At 40.1% G+C, this 26723-nt stretch overlaps 1 protein-coding gene across 4 annotated transcripts in view; it reads right to left on the bottom strand.

The window, feature by feature from the left end:
* Positions 1-26723, bottom strand: part of PDE7B (phosphodiesterase 7B) — a 170405-nt gene that overhangs the window by 78906 nt on the left and 64776 nt on the right. The window contains exon 1 of one of the 4 annotated variants that reach the window (XM_071433473.1): positions 2629-3217. The exons of the other annotated variants lie outside the window; for them this stretch is intronic. Within the exon in view, the coding sequence (XP_071289574.1) occupies positions 2629-2866 (238 nt within the window). The 5' untranslated portion in view covers positions 2867-3217. Of the gene's footprint in view, positions 1-2628; positions 3218-26723 lie in introns of those variants that run through there. 4 annotated transcript variants of the gene reach the window in all.

The following is a 26723-nucleotide window of genomic DNA, read 5'->3' as shown; positions in this document are numbered from 1 at the left end:
ACTTTTCTAGCCATCCAGTCCAAAACCCAGTCCAATCACTCGGACAAGGCAAAGAAATTTGCTTAGCTAAATCTGTATTAACATGATCAAGCAAGCCAGAAATCCCGACTGTTTCCTTCCAGAATTCATATCTATTTCCTCTTCTACTGTAAGCAAAGTAGTTTCATGAGGATGTGATAACAGAACATGAGTTATCACATGAATACTTACAAATTCAAATGAAAAAGCCCTTGATGTGGAAAGTGCTGTGAATTCTACTACTGAACAATCAACCTTTATTTGCCTAGCTAGCAGTACCTCAAGCAGAAGTTATTTGCTTTAACTCCACCTGAAGAAAATTTGATTCCTGACTAAGTACTGCTTTTTTTATAAGATACAAGTTATGAAGTTTTGTTCTGTTTTTTTTTCCAGGAATCAAACATGTAAAAAACATCACACAAACATGAAGCTGAGTACCTCAAACTACTGAGCCTTCCAAATGATTATCTCTTCTTCCATTTCTGCATTCTTTGACTCTGCACTTATTTAAGTATACTAGATTTCAGCATTTACTGGTTTTCCCACATACTCCAATGTACTTAAAGTGACTAAAATGAAACCACAAGAGGGAAAACTACTAGGATGACTGTTGCTGAGGAGGAAAAACCAGCAACCCAGGTCTGGTTCCCTCAAAGTGTCTGATGATTCGTATTTAAAGTGTTGAGAGTTAAGAGTCATCTTCTGCCCAGATTTGTACTGCTGCGAGTCAGCTGAGCTTATGAAATAGATCTGGCACCATGAAGAGGACTGTCCCCTCCACAGGATACGAGTAATGGCCATCTGAGTAAATGCAAGTTACTCACATCCTGCTAGTGGACTAATCTGTCTCTGTACATTCACGCTCATTTTTAGTTGCCTCCAGGAATCTGAAGGTGAATCTCATTTGTTACCTAATGAAAGTAATTTCACCAGATACAACACAAGCACACTGAAAAACCACCATTACTCATACATAAAGTGTAAGCAATGCAGCATTTCTTGAGTTGCTTAATTAGGGTCCATCTCTGAACACTCAGCATTCACCACACAAGCCTCGATCTCCCTGGCTGGCTACTGTACATTCCCAGCTGATTTGCTCCAACTCTTAAAGAGCAATATGACCTCCTCTTTCATTATCCACTCACTCTTACTTATTATTCTTTTAAACTGGAGTGATTCCCCAAAAGTAGGGTGACAGATTGTACATCTTCCTCAGAGCCCGAGACCTATCTCCCCTTTTTCAAAATGGAAGTGGACCAAGCATTCTTACCTTAAACTACACATATTTTAAATAATAGAAATACAATGACCAACCAGCCAACCTTAGCAGGCATTCAAAAGTGATAGACTGATACCTACTTAATATTCAAGTTTATATATACAATTACGGAGAATATATACGTACATACACAAAACAAGCACTTCGAAATACCTACAAAGAGGTGATTCTACCTAAGAAATTAAATTATTCTGGTACAAAGTACTGTCAATTATATGTCTCAATAACAGGTACACCAAAGGAAGGTGAAGGCACAATGGCTGAAGAACTGAATGCATCAGAAGAATTTAGTGACCCAGCCACAGAGATGAAGATAATCTAGAGTTCTGAAGAAACAAGCCACACAGTTTCATAAAGTCTATTAAATCACAGCATTTCAATTAGAGTAGGATAAAAAATTACCAGCTGGTACTGAGACAACCAGAGGCCTATGATTCTGACTTTAACAGAAAGCAAGAGGTTTTGAACCATAAGCAGTGCGGAGCACAGGTTATGATGCAGAATCAACTGATCAGAAGTACCCGGCTAACCTGTCAACTCATCTCTACCTAATGAAAATGCTGCAGGTCTAACCTGGACTTCAGTAAAGCACGTGATGACATGCCATATGTTAGTGAGATCGGAAAAAAACTGACAAGATTTATACAGTTAAGGAAAAGGCACTTGCTCTTTACCCAGTAATATATCACGTTTAAAGAAAAAGTAGTCGGATAGGGCAGCGTTTCTCAAGTTTTTAATAGTGGTGGCTATCAAAATCCAAGCCGTAAGGGAGTCGCTTAGATTTGCACAAGGGAAGCGCGGGCAGGTCCTGTGAAGGGAGCCCAGCGCAGGCAAAGATCGGAGAGAGAGGTTCGGCGGTGGGAGAGGAGAGGCCATGCGCTCGGGAGGGCACGGCGAACACAGCCGGGGAAGCTCCGGCAGCGGCCGGGCTGCCCGGCGGCCCCGGGGCGCCGCTTCTCCGTCACCCTGACCGCGGGGCCGCGGCTGCGGAGCTCCGACCGCGGAGCTACTCGCTCTGGTTTTCAGCCGAGCTTTAATCACCCCGCGTACAAAAGCCACGCAACAGACCGGACCGGGGGAGCGCCATCGGCAAACTGACGTGGCTCCAGCGCGGCACAAACTCCGGTGCGCGAGTCCCGGCGGCGGCAGAGAGCTGCCCGAAGCACGGGCTGCTCCTCAGCCCGGCCGCGCTCGGTCCGGCAGCTCCGCGGCCCCGGCGGCTCTGCCCCACGACGGGACGGTCCGGCTCCGGCCGAGGCTCCCCGCCGCCCCCGGCCCCCAGCCGCGTTTGCCCCGCGGCTTCCCCGAGCAGCAGCGCGGGGGAAACCTACCTGCCGAACCGCCCAGGGCATCCTCGCTCTCCAAAACGCCTCTGTGCTTCGCCCCGCGGAGCTCCCCCTTGGATTTCCAAACGAGCTTTACCATCTTGATCATCTCGGGCAAGTCCCAGGCCAGGGTCCCCTGCTGATAACCGGGCAGGCTGCCCATGGGAAAGGGCATCGCCTCGTCCCCCGTCCTCCTCCGCCTGCCCGGCTCTGCCGCGGGGAAGAAGCGCTCCAGCACCGGCATCCTGGCCCGGGCCCCCCGCCGGGGAGCGGCAGCCACCCCCCGGCCCGAGCAGCCGCGATGGGCATCCAGAGCGGGGCGAGGGCGCCCGGCTGCCCACCGCCGCCGCCCCTCGCCAGGGGCGCGCCCGGCCCCGCGGAAGGAAGGAGCGCCGGGCTCCCGCGGCCGTGCTCGGCTCCCGCCGCTACGCGCCCTCAGCCCGCCGCCAGGCGCCTGCAGCCGGGGCAAAGCGGCTGCCGGGCAGGCGCGGGGCCGCCGCTCATGCCGGCGCGGCGCCGGGACCCGGGGGCGGGGGCTCGGGCCGCTGCTGCGGGCGGCACTCGGGGCAGCGGGGCCGCGCCGGCACAGCCGCAGCTCACACCCCGCTAAGCGCCGCGGCGGAAACACTTTGACTTTATCCCTGCCGTGATGCCATGGGGGAGCCCCCGCCGCCCCGCCTTCCTCCTCGCCCCGCTGGCTGCGGAGCCGGTGGGGGTTTTGGCCTTTTAGACAAACCCCGCCGTCACCTCGGCTGCCCTTCGGCGGGAGGATGGGCGGTGATTCACGGGACGCTGCGAGGGCCGGGAGCGGAGCACGAGTGCGCTGCCGCCGCCCGCCCCGCTCCCGGACGCCAGCCCGAGCGGGCACCCAGAGGGGCAGCGGAGGGGCCGGCACTTGAGGGGTCGCAGAGGAACGAGTTGCTGAAAGGACGGGTTTAGGAGAGGGTGTTGGGGTCTGCCCCGCTCCCGCAATCACTGCGGCTCTAAAGCTCCACCTGAACGGGTTCACTTTAGGACAGTGCCTGGTGGCAGCGGTCGCTCCCAGACTAGGACGAGGAGGCAATTATTCATCGGTAATCTTTAAAAACAAGGCAAAGCCGCCCGGGGGAGTGCTCCGGCTCATGCAGCAGCAGAGGTGGCGTGCTGGGGCTGCGCAGCTGTCAGCGTGGGCTTCCCCGGACTTGAGGGCTGCCTTTGGCCAGACCCTGTAGCGGCACCCGGCCCTTCCCGGGGATCCCAGACCCGGAGGGACCATGCGATGTTCCCAACATTTATGTTGCCTTTATACAAGATACACCTTTTAGCCTGATCGTGGTACTGGTCCGTCCCTTAGTTTGCAGAGCGTACAGCAGAGGGGTGGAGGTTGAGCTCTTGCACCAGCACTTAGTTTTTCAGTAAAATTGCAGACTTATTTAATGGGATTTTACTGGGCATTATAGCTTTTCCTCGCATGCATAGTTAATACGTTTGTCTTCTCTGGGTTACATTCAATGTTCTGCCTTCTCTCCAGATGGAAAAATAAACCATCAAACAAGCAGGACCTTCCTTCCCACAGGAAGAGAAGTCAAGAGACTGGACTGAAACTTAACACCCTTACATGTAGAAAACAGAGTGCATGCCTCTCCTCCTCATATTAACATCATGCTGTTTCCCCTGTTACAGGATCTCTGCCTTGAATATATTGGTGTTCCAACCTCAAACAACTCTAATGGTTTGCTGAAGTTTTCATTGCAGATTGTAGTGCCATAGTATTGGCCCTCTACACTTGGTAGCTTTGCCTTGAAAATTATTAAGCAATTCCAAAGTAGTGTAGTAATGTTGTTGTTGTGCTGATATTTTTCAGTCTTTTCTATCAGGATATCCTGACTCTTGAACAAAGGAGTTAAGAACAAAGAAATAGATGATGGGCAGTACAGTAGCACAAGCACGGACAACATTCATATAACCTGTGATTATAATTTTCTAGAAAGGCAAATTTTATTGGTTTTATTTTCATATGGCTTATTGTGATATTTTTGGTGTTTTATATTGGTGAGTCTCATGCAATTACTCTTTGAAGCATTGTTCCTATCAAAGAGAGACAAACTATGCAACTGAAGTCCGGAAGACTTTGAAGACTCTGAAGACTCTTTGCCGACTGAGTAGTTTAAACCTTACAGCCCAACTACTTAATTTTAGTTTTGTGCAACAAGGAGTTGCAGTAACTTTTTTCAGCTGTTGTTTTTCCTCTTTGTTAACCTCTGTGGTCCCCACTGAGGCAAAGAGCAGAAGTGCCAGAGCACTCTGAAAGAAGGGTTATCCTTGTGCCATTTCCAGCTTCACTGAATGCAAAAAGTGACCGAGAAATAACTGAAGGCAGCACTTGGTGCTGTGGTTTAGCTGCAGGGTGATGTACTGCCAAAGGTTGGACTCAATGGTCATGGATGTCTTTCCCAACCATAATGATTCTATGATAAAAGATAAAAGGCAATGCATTCACAGATGTCCAGACTAATTTTTAGATGAATATCTGAAATATTTAAGTGGTCAACAGAACTTAGCCACTAGACCTCTTGAAAGCAACAATAAAAATCTACTGATATTTCAAAATCTACACTACCTTCTTGTGTCTTTAAAACTGTGAAAGGTTTTGTATCATTTGTAGTTGGATCACTTGGGTAGGTACCTGTCTTATGCATAGGATCAGGATTAATTGTTGTATTTGTTTTCACTTACAGTTCTACAGGTGCAAAGGAGGAGGCCAGTCAAAAAACAAACTGAAATACATCTGTTGTTGTAGTATCAGTATTTCAAGAAGCTATGTAATAAACCAAACAAAATGTATGTACTTTTTCTCTTGTAAAATTGCTATCAAATGAAAACAACTGTTTTAGATAGCCTGGAGTTTTTGGTTTTGTTTTTCTCTCTGATTTCTGGTCAGTTTAAGGATCAGCAGTTGTGAATGAAAAAAAAATATATTCAAATTGTTGCTTGGCTTTTATGGGTATGTCTGTAAATTAATTAATCTTATTCTTAATAAACTTATGCTTCACAGTTGTACTCCAATTCAGTATTACTTATCTTGAATTCATCCAAGATTTTTCTGTAACTGACTTTTCTTTTGGTCTTTTTCATTATAAGAATGCAGCCACACAAGAGCTGCTCACAGGAAAGCCTGAGAGATCTATATTTGAATATGAGGAGTTCTAGCACCAAAAATCAGCTGTAGCATCACTCTCAGAGATTTCTAATTGACAAAATGCTCAGATTTTGCAAGTTCTCTGTTTCTCTGACTTCAGCTGTGTTGTGATGATTTACCCAACTTGAAGATGTGACCTCAACATCATGCATACTCCTACACAGCAATGTACCCAGCCATTTGTAACTGCATTTTAAACAGTCCTTCAGCAAGCTTGGCTCACCTAAAAGTTATCTTTTGCATTCACACTTCCAGCCATATTTGAAGGAAGTAGCTCAGCAGAGATGGATTGCTTTATTTCTATCAACTGCATTTCTCTCTGACTCTGAGTTAAAGAAGCTTAAGTGATTACAAGAGAAATATAAATGCATTAACTCTGTCCCTCATTCATTCTGAGAAGCAATGCCAAAAAAAGGCCCATGGAGTCATCTGAAAACATGACAAGGCAGTGCATATTTCCACAGGTAGACATGAGAACTGGAAACGACTTGAGGAAAGGAATACTGTAGTGGGACAAAAGTGAAGAGAGTAAGCTGACAGATTAATAGCTGGTGTTTCATAGTTGGTGTCTCTTAAAAAAAGTTTTGCTTGTTTGCTTATTCACTCCAAAGTTATGTACTAAGAGCAGCAGCAGCAGAATTGCATGCCAGATGGTAGAGGAAGTGCCTCGTGTATCTTTCCAGTCTACTGAAGCCTGCAGGGTTCTTGTTAACCCACTGCTCTGGTTTTCATTGCAAATCCCTTTCTTCCCCTTTTTTCTTTTCCTTCCTTCAAAGAAAAAGGAGGGAGGGGGAAGGAAAAAAAAAAGTAAAAAAGAAAAGCCATAGTTTAAACTGGCAATAGCACCATCCTTTTGGCTTTGAGCTACCCTGTCTTGTGCCAAATATACTGTCTCCAGCAGCTCTCCCACAACAAATCAGTCCAGATACACAAAAGCTGTAAAAAAAGAATGGTGAAGAAAGATCCTTGATTCTCCTCTTCTAGCCCCCCACGGCCTCTTCCTTTTGCTTCTCTCCTCAAGCTCCATTCCCGAGCAGTGGTCTCCTCCTTGCCAGTACTGTAAGCAATACTGAGACCTCCAGCCTGCAGCCCTGCTGACAGCTTCCTTAGAGCACAGGCGCCTCTGCCTTTCTGTATTAACAGGCCATTGTAAAGCAGAAGTTATATTCTATTATTCCTCCCACTTCCATCTGATAGCTGATGTTTTAAAAAATGGCTCATAAATTATTGGCGTGGCAGAGTCATTACTTTTGGAAACTTTGCCTATTCTTTCAGCTAACCCACACCACTGCATTGTATCAGAGCTTGCATTTCCAAAGAGATAACTAAAAAGATTTTATATAGTCTATTTTTACAGTATATTATTTAAAAATTTTTGAAAAATGCTCCCAATTTTTAAGTGATTCAGAAACATTAAGAAGTCCAAATGTAGAGATCAGTTTCAAAGACTATCAAATACTGATTTTTAGAAAGTGTAAAGCATGTCTTTAGATGGCATTTCTTAGTGCAATCATCTTAAATCAGTAGTTGCTTATGAAAAGTATGCCTTTGTGTCTGTCCCAGGGATCATGGAGTCATGCAGAGACCATAGGTGAGACCATTGCCTAGGGTCAGAGCCAGGAGATTACACCATCACCAGAATCAAGTTTTAGGAGGTTTCAGGGTGAGTTCAGTGTAGAAGAGAAGATTGCAAGCACTGGGGCAAGTCTCTACACAGAAAGTATAAAAAAAAAAGTGCTCATTTTCAGGGCAGCATAATCAGAGCAACAGAGAAAACAAGAATGCAAGTGAGTAACTTTTAAAAGGGACAAGGGAACAGAGTGCCTAAGAAAGTTGGAGAATATGACAGAAGAATCATAAGCAGGCACAGTTATGCAGAATTTTTTCTAATAACCTCCTGGAAGGTTTCTTTCATCACTTTAAAAATCATAGTATAATTTTCTTATTTTTTGCCCCACATTTGTCTCATTCCAGATGTCTATTATTTTTAATGTCATTCTTACTAGTAAGAACAATTACTCTTATTTATGGCTATCATTGCAATTACTTCATTAAATATGAAAAAATTTATATTTATTTGAGGACAGTTGCTGTGTCTTTGCTCTGAAGTGGACTTATCAAATTCTCTAAATTTTATCTCAGAACATTTTTCCCAACCCTGAAATTATTTTAGTATTTTTACTATGAATTCTCAACAATTCACTAACTTTTCTTTGATGCCTACTTAAGGTATGCAATAGATTATTTTTGACTGCTACCAACTCACTGTCAAGAGCAGTGAAATGAATTGCTAAAACAATGGTACAATTAATTAATTAATTAGTTCATATTGCCTGAACTTTGCACAGCATCATGCCTTGAGAGCCTCACCTACTGGGAAATGTAGAAGACAGGCAGTAGTGTTCTGTGGGTTCATAAATTGTTGGTTGTTTTCATCAGTTACTCAGATTCCTTGGAAAAAGGTTCTGGAAATGGAAGAATAAGGATTGCTTAAGTTCTGTAGGGCAAGGAGAAAATGCCTTTTTCATTTTTAGTGCAAGTGAGAGAATAAATTTTTAGGATTAATGATTTGTACTATTAACTAAGCAAAAATGCTTGCAGTAAAGGAATAAACAAAAGTCCATAACTAATTGGAAACAGTGAGGTGGTGTAATATTTCCTTTGCTTGCTCAGGAAAATTAAAAGTTCAGCATACTGAATGTGCTGATTCAAATTTCCCATAGTAAACAGCAAAATTCTATGCGGCTTTAAAGGAAATAGAAAATAACAGAGAATAGACTCATCTCATCTTAATAAACCATAATAAGAAAATAATAATGATAAACTGAAAGGGAATTGCTAGCAGGCTATTTAATTTAATTGATTGTGTTGCAAAATGTATCTGATGGACTCTGTTAGTTTTTTTCTTCCCTTAATTCTTACACACAAAATTTACCTGATCCAAGGCAAAGTTAAGGGATTTTAAAAAAAACCCCATTGCCTGAGTTTACAGAGTGATCATTGTAACAGATGCTTAATGATGGACTAGGCTAATGGAGTGGGAGGTTAAGAACACTGCATCAGCTTGAAAATGTTGGTAGAAATCAGGTAGGTGGAAAATAATAGCCTGTTATTTGGGACAGTGGACATGCTAGTAATCATCTTTATGAAACAACCCTATGAAAAGAATAACCTCTGCATCCCACAGGATTCCCTTTAGGGAATACATGAAAAAAAAGCTGAGTAGAAAAAGGAACTAAGCATGTGAGAGACACCTATCCCTTAAATACATAACTAATAGTAAGTAACTGTATGGTCTCAATGAATTCAAAGGGATTACTGCCATCTTTAAAGCTAAGAATGTGCATAGATATTTTCTCTATTGGGACCTATGTATCTAAAAATTATTGGAGCAGTTTGAAAGATGAGAGATGTGCCACATTTTAAATGTTTCTTCTGTCTTTCTTCTCTTACCGTAATGAGATGGTGTAGGTGGCTGCATGGCCTCTGGTTTCCTTGCCCCTTATGGTATTCAGAAAAGACTTGTGGCTATGATTTTGTCTTTTTCTGTCTTTTGAAATTATAAAAGTGAGTAGCTAAGAAATATGCATTAAGTGATATCTAGTTTAACTTTTTTGTCAAAGAAAGCTTAATACTATAAGTGTAAATGGAATGGAAATATAAGGAGAAATACAGATGAATAATAGTACTTGCTCCCTCTTTTGTAAATCAGATATCACAAGATCTGATAACTTTGTTTTTCCTTTTCACTTTTAAAATGCAGATTAATATTTGACTAGGAAAAGAAGCACTATTTTAAATAAAATTAATACATGTTTCTTAACTTTGTTAACTTGTTAGGTATTCAATGGCTGCACATATTAATATTGTAGAGTATCTACACCTCATTATTCTTTAGTCTTTATCTTTCTGACTTTAATAATTGATGGTGAATTTAGCTCTTCATATAATCCCATTTAGACCTTATAATGAGCATTAGGATTGCATAGGTGCATACCTCTCTCAAATTTATTCTTCTTTGCAATGCAAGAGTTAAATAATAAACTGAATTGCATTTTGTCTGATGCCACTCTGGTTGCAGACTTATTATTATCTCTGACTAAATAAGCTTGGTACTTTGGTCATGTTGAATAGCTAGGCCACTGAGTATTTCAGATTAAATATCTATGATACTTGAGTACCTACACTTCTGCTCAGGTTGTATCCACACTTTGTTTCTTTATGCTGCCTGCACATCAGCATTCCAATGATGTGCAGATCCCAAAGCTGACATTATTTGCCCTCTCACAGATACCCTATGGCTTTCTTTCCCTCTTTGCATCTTGCATGACAGCAGTGGGTGCAGTTTGCCATGGGGATGGACAGGAGATCCAGCTGGGAAGTCATGGGAAAGCCCTAACAATGATGCACAAATATCCTTAGTAATAAACTAAGCTCCCTCTGACCTAGTTTCTCATGACTGCAAAATCAGGCCATATTTACTGTAATCAAGCTCTTTGCATTTCTTACAAATGCATTTGTGTAAATGTAGCTCCACTGGGATGAGCAGCTTTGGAAATATGCTGCCACCCCTGTCCTGGCATTTTTTTACCATGCACTCAAAACCCACTGATAATCATGCAAACACATGTTGATTCTTTTCTTCACTACAGATTCTTCTTGAAATCTATTCATACTGATGAAGCTGCGGAAGGAAAATCTCTGAGTAGATAGCCTAGGAGGAAAAGCTCTTTCCACTAGATCTGCAGATGGAGGGAAGGCTTTCTGGAAAACCTGTTTCTCTCACATGTGTTTGGTCAGGCTGCTCTCAGTAATGTAGTTCCAGCTGTACTGTGCTTTCCGAGATATCCTGACAATGTGTAAAGCCATAAATGTTTTCTAAGATATCTGTTACATTTTTTTTTTTCCAATCCAGGCAATCACACGTCATTTTTCCAGGCTCTGCACAGCTTTTATGATACCAATAATAATTTAGATACGCAGCAATTGTAAGATTTAAAAACCACGAATGGTTAGTAAAAGAAGAAAGTATTCAGGTTATTTTGAAAAGATGGTCATGAAAATACTGTACTATATACAAATTTTTCCCCAGACCTTAGCCACATATCGAAATGTGAGCTTCGGTCATGGTTTTGGTATCCAGAAATATCTCTTTCCATGAGTAACAGTGCAATTACATAAGTTTTCAGGTGGGATTGCCAGTCAAAAGTTCTGTCTTCCTTTCACCATCTGTGGTACTAGGAACTACATTTGCTTGTGCTTTTTTCCTGAGGTTTGCAATATTTTCAATCTATTTTTCTGAGGTTTGTAGTATCGTTTGCCAAATCAACTAAAGGGTATCACTGGCTACTTAATGATACAATTTTAAGACTTTTGGGTTACACTCTTTAGCTTGCCATCTGCTCCTCTAGAAACAGCAAAACCATTTTCAGCCACCTTGGGTTGAGATGAAAGCTAAACCTAAGAGTCATTGCTCCCACAATCAGTGTCTGCCAGTTGCAACCTGAAGGTGCTTAATTCAGAAACCAAGCTCAGATCCTAAGAATGACAGGTGCCATTTTCTCTGTATAAGCATGGGCTTGTCAAACAGTCACCCTTTTATTGGAATCTGTGGAGTTCTGACCACACTCAGAGAAGCTGACTGAGGGAGATTGCTGTGGGTTTCCATCAGCCAAGGAAAGACAATTTTGATGCTCAAGGGAGCACGGAACTTCCAGAGACAATTTTGCTTCCCTGTTCCATATTCACTGTCCATACAGCTCTTGAGCACTTTGAATAGTGGAGATGTTACAGAGTGTTTGTTACTGTGTCCCACAATCAGAGTTTAAAAAAAAAAGTCCAAGCAATTGCCTAGTCTAGTCTATCTTTTCACTAGTTTTTAATGGAATATTGTATATACACTAAATAAGGAAAATGTTTTATATTATTTTTATCAGGAACTTCTTATGCACTTCAATGAAACCCATTACATAGTTGCTGCTGGCTTTTTTTCAAGCATAATATCAATGTTCAAGTAATACCAGATGAAACTGATTTCAGCCACCACTAACTCTGGCTTTTCAGAAAGGGAAAGGAATCCTTCAGTATTTCCAACTTCAGGTGGAACATTGGCACAGGAAACAATTTAACAGGGCTGGTGCGCAAGGAAGTGATGTAACTTTTACCAAATTTTCTGACTGTGTGGAAAACAGAGTCAAGCATCAATTGGCCTACTACCCTGTTAAACCACTAGCTTCCTGTCCCAATGCATTGAAAAATGAAGTGCATATCCTTTGCTGATATTTGCAGTCTACATCAGCTGGTTTCTTATTGGTTAAATATCAGATTTCCAACTATGCTGTAACATGTGCTTGAGCTAGTCCAATAGGAAATACTTAAATAAATCTCATTTTGGCCTGAACATAAACTTCCCTTTCCAGTCATATCAGAAACAGAAGTGTGTGCCGATCCAGGACTGCCTTTTGGTTCATTAATGTATTATTTAAAAAATCCTGGTTCAGAATACAATTCCTAAGACAATGGTAGTAATGCTAGCGGTAGCAAGTGGGAATGCAGAATTTGTTTCACAAAAATGTCAGATTTTTTTTATTAGATGTTAGAAATTAAAACCAAATGTCCATCAAGCAGAATTTAAATTTTTGCAGGAAATGACTTCTGAGAAAATATTTTTTTTCTTTTGATGTAGTGCGTATTCTGTTGAGATAACCTCAAAAAATTGCAATATAATAAGAGATCTTATAACCTGGTATTTGAATAACATTTAACCTGGTATTTGAATAACATTTGAATAAACATGTTAGAATATTAAAGCCTAAATAAATTAACAAAACAATAGTGAAGGAAGAATGCCAGAAAAGGTCAGAATGTATTGCTGGTTGTTTTCTTAACAAAATGAGAAACAAGTAGGATCTTTTCCCTGACAGGAAAAAATTGCTAATAATTTATTTTTTAGGAAAAAAAAAAAAGGGAAATATTGCCTTTTCTAAGGCAGTATGAATCCACTGGGGAAAAAAAAACCCAAAATGACCTGATAGCATCTCTGTAGCACTCAAATATCTTTGAACCAGTAGTGGTAAAACCCCCCCCTTGGTGGCTCTGCGGGTGATGTCCTTCCTGTAGCTGGGACCAGTGTACTGTGATAGAGGAATTGGCAGAAATTTTCCTGTTGAAGCAAGGTTAAACAATGAAGAGATATACAGGAGAAAATTAATGGTAAAAGAGAATCATAGAATAATTTGGAATGGAAGGAAGCTCTAAAGGTCATCTAGTCCAAAGTTCCTGCAATGAGGAGACATCTTCAACTAGATCAAGTTGCTCAGAGGCCTCTGCAGGCCAGCCTTGAATGGTTCCAGAGGTGGGGCATCCACCATCTCTCTGGTCATATGCACCTGTAACTATAGACACCTTCAGTGACTGGTAGCTATTTAGTATGGTTAATTACTTGTATTTTATTTAAAAAAAAACAAAACCGAAAGAACCCCAGCATTTATTAAACAGGTGATAGTTTTCTAGATAAGATGAAAAATATTAAGCTCATAGTTTATATATGTAAATATTAAAGGTAAATAGTAGTTTCATTTAACATGTACATGAATTTTAGGTTATTTTTGTCGTCTCACTGCAGCATAGTCAAATATAACTTTTCTAATAGCTTTTTTTTCTTTAATACTAAGTACCAATATATTTTAGTGTGTATGTGGGAGTACAAATCATTCAAATTAGATAATGTGGTAACAGATGTCTGTGTTATTTGAGCCTTATTTTGCTTGATGTCATACAGACAGGTTGTAATTATCATTTAAAGGTCAGTGTAAGAAACAGGGAGGCTTTCACAACGCCAACTAGTTTACTTAGCCTTCTACTCTGAATCACTGCATCAGAGAGTCTGTGTCTTCCCTTTGACTCAAAGAGGAACCATGGAAAACAGCTAGACAATTTAACCAGCCAAGTTTTGTGTTGATATTTGGGTAAGCTAATTGTACTTAAATTATAGTAATGGACAGTGGAGTAGCATTTGAGACAGACCAACTGTCCTAAATTGTAACATTTGCTGTTTAAACATTGTGCAGTAGAACTTGGCATACATCCAAGCAAACAAACTTTCCTTCTTTTTGTTTTGATGTTCAAAATGTTCCATTGCTTTAGAAATAAATAAATATTGGAGTCATCTGTGCATCCCAGTTTTTGCTGAGATCAGAAGTAGAATAAGAATGGCACAGAAGGCACTTCCAGGGAAGAGAATCCCATGAGAAAATTCTGATCTCAGGTTTTCTGCCTAAATTCCAAGATACTAAGATAAATGAAAACATTCAGTATTTGATATTTTAAAATAAAATGCACTCACCAAAGCTTTTGAGGCTTGCCTGTTATCTACTAAATGTATCAGCAGTATTGCTTGAGAAGTGTTGATTTTGTAAATTCAGTCTCTGAAGCTTGAGGAAACAGTAATAGTAATGGCTGTGTGAATATCTGCAAACTAACACAATAACCAAAACAGTTTTGTTTTCACCAGTTCTCATAATATATATCCTTATTTAAGGAGTTCCACTGTATTGGTGGCATTTCAATACTTCCCCTCTCCCACATACTGTCCTTATGGGAAAATAAAGGAAAACGAGCTGTCCTTTCCTAATAGTCTTCCATCTCTACAGATGTCACCTGAAGAGTATTTGTGAAAAGATCTGTCACAAATTACACATATTCTTGAAACTGCTTTTTCTTGAATATGCTTTTCAGAGCAGATACAAACTCAGCTCTCTGGTCTGTCACAATTCCTGTGACAAGAACTGCTAAGAAATCAGTTGTAATCACTTTGGCTACATCTAAGCTGCCTTGACTCTGGAGCTCCTCCTCCTTCTATGGCTGGCATGGAGACAACTGAGATCTGGGTTGAGATCTTCAGCCTATTTCTTGTTTTTCTTTTGCCTCCTGGTTCCTCTGTGAAAAAGTCCAGGGATGTAAGTTGAAAAAGCACCATGCTGCACTGGATAATAGTGGTTGATAAGGAAACCAGAACTAAGCTCTTTGTAACATCTGCCACACTGTATACATGTAATTCTTGTCTTTGGGTAATATGGGAATAGTGTTAACTTTTTTCAAAGGAAGAAAGTAAGGTTAGGAATAATAAACCTCTAGTATACTACAATAACAGAGGCCTTACACCTCTTTCTAAACACATTTATTTTGAAGAGTCTGTCTCAAACATAGTTGTATACATATAGTTTAACAGTTGGACTTGATGATCTAAAATGTCTTCTCTAATCTAAATGATTCTGTGGTTCTGTGAACCTGGACTATCAAGATTTATAGCTATCTAGTCACCCTCAGGGCACAAGTGCAATTGGCAAGACAGTACAAATAACAAATGCAAGTTGAAATGTAACCCTGTTAGCCAGGTTCAGATATGGTGGCGTTTTTCCCAGGGAGCTGAGTAGGAGTTCCTCACTTTGCAATGTCTGTGAGTCATGCCAGGTAGCACTGGCAGCCCTGCCTGACCTTGCCAAGTGCCGTGTCCCCAGCTGACCTGAGCCTCTCGGTGTGAAGGACACGTGAGAAGCCTTTCCCTGGGCCAGCCGTGTGCAGGCAGGGAGTACTTGCAACCACCCCTAAAGCCCTCAGCAGGCGCAGTGTTCAAGTGGTGTTATTGTTGTCTTTTTGTCCAGCCCAGTTCTGGTTGGGCAATTATTGTTGACAAGAAGTGTCTTGCATCTTTAGCTGCTTTTATTATGAATATTTAAAAGAGTTGTTTGTTGGTTTTTTTCTTGTTGCTCAAAATAATTTGATTATTTGTGTTTGATTATTTGTGTTGCCTTGCCAATAACTCCTGGGCTATTAGGTGAGGGTACAGTTGCAAACTATGGGAATAGCTGTTAGCTCTGCTGTTCACCTATGACTGAAGTGTCACTAATACTGAAGAGGACTGGATATCAGGGCAATTTCTATCTATGGAACTTGAATAGATTATGAGGAAAAATTTAAAATAATGTTGTGTCCAAACCAATATTTTGGTCAGAGAAGTGGGATAACGACCAATTCTTGGCAGAAAAGTGGGATAAATGCCAATACTAAGAATCATCTATCATTGTCACAAGTAACAAAGGCCACAGTTACTTTATCCCCTTTATGGTTTGTGAGGAGTCATTTCCCTTAATTTCACACAGGGAAGGCTGCTTACCTAATTTATCTTTTGCTCCAGTCCTGTCGTGACTGGCGGATCAGCTGAAGGGTTGCAGCTGGCAGGCACAGCCCGCTCGTGCAGCCTGGCCCAAGCTCGGCAGAGCTGTGGGCCTGGCTGGAGACTGAGAGGCTTTGGAGGTGAAATGTGCTCAGAAATTTCCCTATCTGGCCTATCACCAGCACTGCATGCTGCAGCACTGAAATCAGCTGCAACAAATGCTTGCCTTCTCACCTAAATACCAAAAAAGTGCTATTGCTGTTGAGATGAGCCAATTTGCTCTACACAGTAAGTGAAGGGATGTGCATCTCTGAGAGGAGCTGGCACTTAAATGTGTTTCAACATGAGCTACCCTGGATGAAGCACTGTGAAGCAGTAAGAGAGGGAGGCAGAAATTCCTGTGTGTGATTTCTCTGTTCCGGATGTGTGTGGCCTTGGGTGGGAGGAAAATCTTTCCATCCCATCTGAAAGTAACAGTGTCTTGTTTATGAGAAGAGCATAGACTTTGAAAAGTTGTTATTCTAAATATCTGTAATCAGTTTTTGTGCATTTCTTTCACATGTGCCATTTTCCACGTTGCTGAAGACACCTATTTTTGTTCAATTTTGCTAAGAGTATACATTAAACTCCTTCAATTACACTACACTAAAAAGCATTTAAATGTATGAAATCCCTTTTAATTATGAATCTATAGATTATTAAACTTAGAAGCTGGTTTCCAAAGAGACTGCTGATTTGGATGTCCAGATTCCGGACAATCCAGTTAGAAGCATGTAAAATGAATTGATTTTTCAAGAGCTAATTAATAAGTACCATTTCACTAAAAGGGTATTTCTTCAGCATATTGCATGTTGGTATCATAAAATCATAGCCTGAGGTTTTAAGTTATGATGGAAAAGACATAATAGCTGAGGTATTCCTTAAAGAGCCAAATTGCCTTTTTAAATATGTGGTATCGTGTTTCTTGGCTGGACTAATTCCTCCCATGTCATGGAACATTATCTGCATTCTCAGAGCATGTCTAATTTAGTGATTTTTCTCTTTTATACCATGTAAAATGCCTTTTACATACGCATTGTATTGCATTTGCATAGTACTGTACAATGAGCATTGTAATTTTCTAGAAAACGTGTATTCCTTCTAATGTCCATGTATGTGGACTAGGCATGCATGCAGACATAGCAAGGCAAGCCAACACTCCCACACATGCACTTCTGGGACATTTAGAATTCAAAACATAAATATCAGGCAATGTGAGACTCCCTCTCTACACCTGTAGCTGCATTACCTACGATCATTGTTGAAAAATTAAGTTTGGACATCAGTTGCAACCGAGTGTTTTAGAATTTCCTGAATTATTCTATAACCAGAACTGGCTTTTAAACATGACATGAACTGGATGTCTGATTTGCCATACAGGTGAGCCCTCTCAAAGTCTTACTGGCCTCTCTCATTGCTGTTCCTCCACACAGAGGAGGAAACTCTTGAACTAGTCATCCTTGGGTCCCTTCTAGTTAACCAACAGAAACAACTTATTTGATTCATAGGAGGTATTTACATTGCCCCACTTTATTTTGAGAGATGAAAAGATCTGTCAAAATGCCTGTGTCTTTCTGTTGACTGACAAGAAGCTTCAGATATAAACATTCTTACTGTGGACATATAAAGGTAAAAAAAAAGAGGTAAGGAGAAAGCACACTGCTCCCCTGGCCATTCAATGCGCTCTCTGTAAAGAGAATTTACTGCCCTCAGTATTGTGCAATAACAATTCCTTCTTTAGAGCTCAGATTGCCCATTTTTACTCTTCAACCAAGACCTTTCTGTGCCTTATTGTCTCCTGCTTTCTTTCCTTTTCTGAGATGAAACTCCTTAAGCAGTAATTTAATAGAGTGAGAGTATAGTTAAAGACTTCAGAATGAGGAGTTTCTTTATAATGTTATAAAGTTCCATAATTTCTTTTGTACATTTATTTTGTATGTCTGATCTATGCATGAAACATGACTAAACAAGCCTAGGAAATATATGAATCTTGATATTTTGGCTCAATACCAGTTTCTTACAAACTTTTCCTCACTTCATTAATCCTAAACAATCTAGAACTTCTGCCAGGGTATATCTATTTCTATATTCAGCCTACGATGGAAAAAGAGGTTACAAATATTAACAGCTATTCTGTAATGATGAGACAATGAAATGAAATACCTCCAAAGAACTCCACTAGATTTTAATTATTTTTTCCCCTATAGAAGCCTGAGGAAATAAAAAAAATCCCATTTAGATAGGCCAAGTTTTAGGGGACAGTTAATGACAGAAACAGTAATTACAGGAAAGGCTACCTCAAAGAGCCTGAGTTCCACATCAGTAACAAACTGTTACTGATGAATCAAGAAGATAAGACTACCTTTACGGACAAACGGGAAAGGGTCTAAAAACAGATATTCCTGTTAACAATGGGAAAATATCTGGAGAAAAGCCAAAGTCTCATTTATTTGTGCGGCCTTTAGGGAAAAACGTATAATGTATGGTTGCCATGTAAGGAATATGAGAAAGCGAATTGGTAACTGAGAGGCTGTTCAAACAGAAATCTATCTTAAAAGGTAGCGTATATGATTTCTAGGGTTTGTACGTGATGAAGCTTTTGTAATACATATGTGGATGGATTGAGGATGTTTATAAAGAGACACACAAAAGTGGGTTTTAGCATAGGAAGGAGAGAGAGCAGTGTAGGGAATCTGACTTCCTGTTACATAATTGACCAAAGTGTTGAAGGAGAAGAGGTATATCAATTTTGTGGTGGTAGGAGGTGAGAAGGAGTAGGCTGCTGGGAGCTGCAGCTGCCCTGAGCCAGAGGAATTACTTTGTTTGTTACAACCTTGTGAGCTTCCATGTGTTTGTTTCCCTGGGGACAGGAGCTAAAACTTGTTATGATGTGATAGTCCTTGACTTCCTGGAAGCAGCAGATAGCCCATCACATGGCTAATAGCCTCAAAGCACTGGGGTGGCCAAACCACCCACCTCCTACAATCTCCTGTCAGTCAATGGGCGGTGCGATAGAAACTTCCACTACAATTCTAGGGGACCCATTGAGACTGCTGGGACTCAGCACTGACACAGTTTTTGGAGAGGGATGGATGGTTGAGCAGCTGTAGAGCAGAAGCAGGGATGAGTGTTTGGTGAGGACAGAAGTAGCAGACTGCCTAGGGCTCATGACAGCCCAGGGTGAGTTGAAAGTGGCAAATTTAGGCACAATTAACAATGAACCCCACAAGTACATCAGTTGGAATTTTTGCTGCCTTGTAGGATGAAATAGGCCAGCCTGGAGAGAGAACTGGATGGTGATGGAAGGTATTCACCACAGCTGCTCTCTGCTGGCTGGAGCTAGAACTAGACGCCCAGAGGCGCGGGGAGATGTATGTGTTCCTTGCTTTTTTCATCTGATAACTTCCTGGACTTCGAATTGGGAGAGTCTTAAGTTTTTACCTCACCATAAAATGAAATGCCAAGAGCATCAGGTCTATAATTTAACAATAATCATGAAGCCAGTAAGTGTAGCTTTGTTTAAGTAGGACCTGGTTAGGTCACATCTCTTAAAAGTAAATGAGAAGGAAAGATTAAAGTGGGTTCAGCAGCAAACCATTATCTTTGCCCACATGTTATCAACTAGATGGCCTTATGCCTTTAAGTCTAGGTTAATTATGGTTTTTTTCAACAATATCCAATTACATGACGAATAACCTTGGCATCTAAGGCAGGAACCTCTGATATGCGTCACTTCTTACCTCAAGAAGACTGTTTATCAGAGTTATCAGTGCTGGCTGCTGAAAAATCAGCCTGCTATTGTTACATTCCCATTCAGAGCATGCTGTCTTCCAAAACATCCGAGCAGACCTGACAGACTGATGGCTGAGAGTGCTTTGACATACTCTGCCAGAGGGAACTCCTGGGGGGAATAAGCCAACTGCATTCATTGCACTTCCTCTTTTGTAGTGTGTGTTAAGGTAGCTGGGGAATCCAGGGGAAGTCTCTTCTGTGAGAGACAAAGCAGCAAGTGCATATTGGAAATATTCAAGTCATATTTCTGCATTGCACTTATTTTACTCCAGATTCTTGTTAGGCCAGTGGTTGCAAATTACAAGGAGAGAAATATCTTACACTGTGGAAAAAAAGGCTTTTATGTACAGGGAGCACTGCGCAATCGCTTCACAAAGACAGAAGCATTCCATGACTAACCTGCGATCCGACCAGCAACAAAGACTGAAAAGCATTATTAGAATGAGTGTTACCAATAAAATGCTTCCTAAGAATAGATTAGAAGGTGATGTAGTTCATACAGTAACATCTTGTACTGTTTTAGAATAACAAGTCACTATAAATTGGAAAACGAAGGCATGAACTTCAGTACAGAATTGTTTGGGATATTCATTAATAGCAATGGCTATTTGATATATATTATTTATTTATCAATTTAGCTATATAATGCTCTAATTAACCTGGGATTTGCACTCATTATATATGTCTTGTTTGAATTTTGGGTTAATGCTTTAGAAACATCTACTGTCCTGAAGAAAAATTATCTTCCCAGCCCTTTTCCAGAAAAAAATAAATTTTTTTTTAGACTCATAGCTAATTAAACTTTTGTTAATAATTAAAGACTGTTGATGATTAGAAGCAGGCTAAAGCTGCTATAGATGTATAGCATGTATACATGTATATATCATGCTACACAGATAAGATCTATCAGTCTGTGTTTCTTAGTGATTGTGAAAACATAGTCATCGAGATGTTACGGGCTAGATCCAAAAAATGTTCCTGAACTGGGATTTTAGAATTTCAAATAGGATACCTTGGATTTTACATCCAAGGATAAGACCCTGAAAACCCTTTGACATTGAAAATGCTTCAACACTCTGCCTGGCGCAAATTTCTTGCTTTGCTTTCTTGCTCTCTAACTTTAAAACCCAGTTGGTTTCTGAAACATTTAAGTGAGAGCATACTCAAAATAACCTCAGATTGCAATAGAGCTCAGAAGCCACTGCTGCTTTCATGTTCCATCCTATTTGCATCCAGATTTTTTTTTTCCTCCAGAAAAGAACACTTTTTCCGTAGTTCCCTTGGGTTCACTCTAGTTAGTGCTCTCAGTACCTGCCAGCTACAGCTCATCACAAGCTCTAGCAGTGACCACTACAAAATAGGACCAAGAAGAAAAGAGACGCTTTTTCTCTATATAAAAATAAAACTGAGCGTGGAATTTATGTATCAGTTTAGCATTTATAAGGGTTATCCATAAATTGGGGAAGCAGGTTAAATTTCACTCTCTGCTGGGGGGAAGGCTTTTTCCACAACTTGTAGCTCCTAGCAGAAGTCTTGCCTGCAGCGTTAGGTCTACTGAGCAGGACCAGCCTGTCTATGCAATAAAGAATTCATGGTTAGTTGTGTATATGTGTGCAAATGTGAAATGAGTTTGTAGTGTAATGGTTTTGACATGGACCTAGGATGAGGGAGAATGGAAGTCTTGTTTGAACTTCATAGTCTTCTTGGATTTTATTACATGACTTCCATGGAGGACATCTAGTCTGGAGACCAGAGTTTAGGAATGCTTCTTCAGAAATGTGTGATTTTAACTGGAGCAGATTAAGCTCTAATTTTAAAATTTAATTTATTTTTGGCTTTTAAAGTCAACCTTTTTATTTAAGATTTTTTTTTTTAATTTTAAAGCTTTACAATTGAGAGCTTTACAAAGAGCTTTAAAATAGCTCTTTATGGTTAAAAAATTGGTCAGGTGCTTGTGAGCCAAATGAAATGACTGAGAGTCCTCAAGTGAACAAGGAGTGTTTGCAATGAGTTTGTTCAAATTCTTTTTTTAACTGGCTGATAAGCTATATACAGATGCTTTCAAAGTCCCTCTGGGACAGGAGTGACTATTTTGATACTTAATAACTTTAAAAGACTGAGCCTGCAGTTTTCCTGTTCCAGTGTTGCTGCTTTATTTCATGGATATATATTTGAGTTCCCCATTTGAATCAACATTTGCACTTCTGAGGCAGACTCAGACTCAAATTGCTGTGATGTTTTGCCTTGGAAAAGTTACAAATAACTTGCCACGAAGTCTTGCATTACACACCAGCCAGCACTTTAGGGTAGCTTTATAATGACAAGGAAAATATAGACAAAGAGCTTTTCTACCAAGAAAGATGCATTCATTCTAGTGGTCCGGCTTCAGAAACCTGATTGAAAACAGCTTCTTTGTTTGTTTGCTTTTGTGATAGTCAAAGGGTAACTGGCAAGTGTTTGTGCACCAGCACTCATGGGAGAAAACACCCTGGAACGTGGGAGCAGGTGTTGCGCTGGCCAACTTGAAACAGAGGGAAGATGACTAAAACCCTCCTTCATTCCCATCCCTTGCCAAATTAAATCCAATTTAGAGCAATGTGTTGCTACACATTGCCCCAACAATTAAAGAGGATAAAACTCCTGACTTATTTATTTTAAAACTGAAGAAGTCTTGTTTTACAGTACCATAACAACTGCTCTTACAAAAGAGATGCCACAGGATCAGTGAGCAAAGGGCGTTAGGAACAGAATTTTGTATCTTTTCAAGCAGACAGCTCCTCCATGAGCAGGACAGTCACAAACTGCACAACAGCACCAATCTACAGCTGACACAGGCACTAAAGCAGCTCCATCCCTCCCCTTACATCACCCATGTCACTGTGTTAATCCAACTCATCTTCCTTTTTGTCAGATAAGTTAACTACCACAAAGCTGGCTCACTAGAGATCTTACTTGTTAGCTCTAAGTGAACAAGCTTAATTAGGAAACATGGTAGAAACTGAAGTGTTTGCCACAAATTATTTTTATCAAAAAATTCCTGTATTCCACAGGGAATTTTTCCTATTTGTCAGAGTGGTTTAGTGCTCATTTTCTTCCACAAATGAAATTTCAGTTTTCATCTGTAAATGCTGGATTCACAGATGCTATGGGAGTTCCTCAGGTGAACCTTAGCATGTCTGTCTCTTTATCCCATTTTCTTCTGTGACTGCAGTTACTCAGGCAAGCTGAACCTGCTGTGAGCTGTCACCAGGGACTCCAGTCATATGCTGGAGTAACTCAGTGAGACACACAGTGATGCACCTCCCACATAAGAGACTGAAGCACACAGACCTTTAACAACCTGTCTTTTAAACGCCACATCAGCTTTTCTGAATCTAAATCTTGTTACCAGACAAAGAATTTCACTAAAAGCTATTGGATTTGGGTCACAAGTTTTCATCTGAAATGTAATTATAAGATCTAATTTCAGGAATATGATTTTTTTCAAACATTTCTGAAGTAACTCTTCTTCCAGCCAGCTTAGGTATACGCTTGCTATCAAAAGCAGGCAAGTTTTTTAGTAAAAAAGACGTGAACGTAGTGACAGGAAAAATAAGGACAGGAACTGAATGATGGGCCCTGCCTATGTAAACCTAAACTTCTGGTGTAGCTCCCACCAAGGGAGTTAAATATGTCCTGCATCACATCTTGTTACTCTCAAGGCAGCTTCAGCAAGATTACAAAAACCAGATGGATAAAGGTGCTAGTAGCTTAGTAATTCCTGCAGATGATCTTTCCATTTCAAGGAAGATGATTTCTGGCAGGACAGTGTTAGAGGGATTTATACTGATTTGCAGAGGGAGGGCTTGAGGCTGCACAGCTGCCAGCCTAAAACCTTTCTAGATCTACTACTGGAAATTCACTTAAAATTAAGCATCAGCACCACCCTCTCCCAACAAAGATTAGGAACAAAAAAATGCCAAGTAGGAAATGTTCAGCGTGAAGAGAGAATTGTGGTGCTTCTGATTAAAATCAAAATCAAACTCTCCCCCATCCCATTCTAGGATTTCAGAAAGCTTTCCAGCAAACATCTGCCTCCAGTTTCCTCTTTGTTTATTCAGTCATCAATTATCAAGAGACTTTGTTTTGTCTCAAAGAGCTGCACAATTTGAAGCAACTGTGGTATCTGAGATGGTTCTGCCTAAACAAAACACAGATTCCTTCTGGTGCAGAGAAACTGGTTTGGATTAAAATAAAAATATCCAAAACCAACAGCATTTTCTCTGTAAACTGTTCTTAGGGCTATTATAATGGCATTTTCCTCCGTGAAACAAATACACCGATTTCAAAAGCCTTGAGTCTTCTTCTCAAACATCATGATTTATTCCATCCTTTTTTTTAAAGAAAAGTGAAATATGTTAATAATTAAAGTAATGCAAATTTGAATTCTTCTGGTTTCTTAAGTATTATGACATGCACTTGCTTCAAGAGCCCTCTAGGACAAATGTACAATGGCAGCAATTGCACTTGTGCCTTTAATGTGGTAGCTCCCTGGACATATTATTACCTGTGATAAACCAGTGGATTAATGTTTGTTGTTACACTCCCTGCTGATAACAAGAAATCACAATGAGGCATCTGTCATTCATCTTCCCTTTCCAGCAGAACTCTGTCAGTGACTGCCATTGTTGTTACATCATGTAGCTGCTAGCTGGGGACCCGAATAATTTATGCTACTCCTTAACTTACATTCACATCATTCACATCATCACAACTCTTTCCATAGGAGAAGTTCCATGGTGATTTTAATTGAATATTTACAGAGTGGCTGAGTGTTTTGGCAACCCTATTTGAGGTTTACAAAGCAAAGCCAAATAATACTAGTTTAACAATGATTTTTTTTTCTGTATTGCAGATACTGCCCCAAGTCCGTAAATATAAAAACTTCGGATACCAATAGTTAAAGAAATTAAGTTCCATTAGAAAATCTTCACTTGGAAGTTAGAGCTGATAAAAGTAAAATTTCTGTCTCTTTCTTAGACAATGACCCTTCTCTTGACAAATTCCCGTCTCAACCATCAAGGTTCCAGAGCATTCTAGGACTTAACAGTCATGTATCTCAACTATAAATTTGTCTTCCTACTTTTGTAGAAATCTGAAATATAGCTCATAAAAAGAAGCACAGGCTTCTTTTTAAGAGTGTGTTCATACATTATTTATTAACAAAAGATATAATAGTGTATATAAATATATATATATATGTATGGGCTATCTTTACACATTGTTATCTAACTGAAAAGACACTGAAAGTAACTGTCCCTTCTTCTGTCAGCAGGATAATATGCTTCTTGGTATGAACATGTTATACATTTCTGCTGTCAGTTTATTGCACTGTTTTCAGATGGAGAAATCAATTCTAGTCCACTAATCCTTGCTTTCTTCTAAGTCTACTAATAAAGTGTATGATCCCAGTATTTCTGAGTCCTTTCATTAGCAATCTCCTTTATGAAATGAAAAGATATCTCAATTATAATTTGTCCTATATATGCATGAATAAAATGTGAAGATCTCATTTATGTATGTTAATAAACAAAGCTTTGCAATATGAATAATTCCTTTGAATGAAATGTTAAATTAAATTTGCTCGGTATTAATCTATAATCTCAGTGTGAAATCCTGATCTAGACTTAAAAATCATTTTACCTTATGTTTCAAAAAGGACAAATTTCTCACTGGACTAAATCACATTTGCCATTCCCCATAAACCTGTCCTCATATGAGTGTATAAGACAAATATCTGATAAAGTTGTAGGTTGCATGCACTAATTGATGGCTTGTGTACTCGAAGTAGGCAAATGACAAACGCACGCTTACAACTTGTCATAAATTATGAATTGTATACATCCTAAACATCCTCAGTTAAATCTTAACTGAGCTGAATGGTCCTGAAGGTAGGATGTGGCTACAGAAGTCTGCATGTTAGAGCAAGTGCTGGGTTGAAGTCCCAATAGGTGTTGACTCTCTGGCAAGGTTCAGAGAAGCAGGAGCACAAGAAAAGCAAATTGGCTGAGTTAAACAGCCACAGCAGAGGCCCCCAGGCCTGCACTGTGTGTGCTTTGGACGATTTTATTTGCACTACTTCCAATCTATGTCCATGGATTAGATGTCTAGGAGCAGCCAGAATGCACTAGAAGTGCTTCCAGAGCACAGGGCTTGCTCTATTACATGTGAAAGTTGCCCAGTTTGTCTATTCCCAGACTGCTTCATAAGGGAAAGCAGAATTTGCAGCATGTTGGGATAGGATTTCAAGAACACGCTCCTGAGATGATCTAAAGCACTAATGTGTACACTTTCTTTACAAAAATAAGCTATAGAGTACTCTCCATAAAAAAAAAAATTACTGTGAGTTGATATTCACAATGTTATGAAAATCAAAACCATATTTGACACATTGATGGCAGAATTTAGTTTTCATGTCTAAAGATTTCACCATACAGCCACATTTTCTTCCCATAGGACAGCATGCTGGATCCCTTAAGCATTTGAAAAATCCTTTGTCATGTTTTCAATTTACTTTATTCAACTCAAATTCAGGAGCTATTGAGATGTCAGAAAAGGTCCTGCAGCTATGTCAAAGGGAGAGAGAGAGAAATGAAGACTTCCCAAAAGCAATGAGGAAAAGAATTCAGTTAATAAAAACAATTTCCCACAAATACTTTTCTACAAATATCCTAAAAACTTGAGACTTGATTTTATGTTAAAAAAAGATTAAAATATTGCAGATGAGGTTGATTAGCCTATTTTTCTATTATTCCCTCCACTTTAAACCTGAGAGCTTTGAGCACCGTGAAAAACAATATCTGTACTCCAGGAGTAAGATTATTCCCCTCCAATTGCTCTCATCCACACTTCACTTTCTTGAGGAGTCAGTGGGGACAG

Source organism: Agelaius tricolor, unplaced genomic scaffold, assembly GCF_023055355.1.
Source record: "Agelaius tricolor isolate 1412-34295 unplaced genomic scaffold, bAgeTri1.0.p SCAF_1, whole genome shotgun sequence".
Lineage (NCBI taxonomy): Eukaryota > Metazoa > Chordata > Aves > Passeriformes > Icteridae > Agelaius > Agelaius tricolor.
Note: the sequence above shows the minus strand (reverse complement) of the source record. Positions and strands in the feature narration are given on the sequence as shown.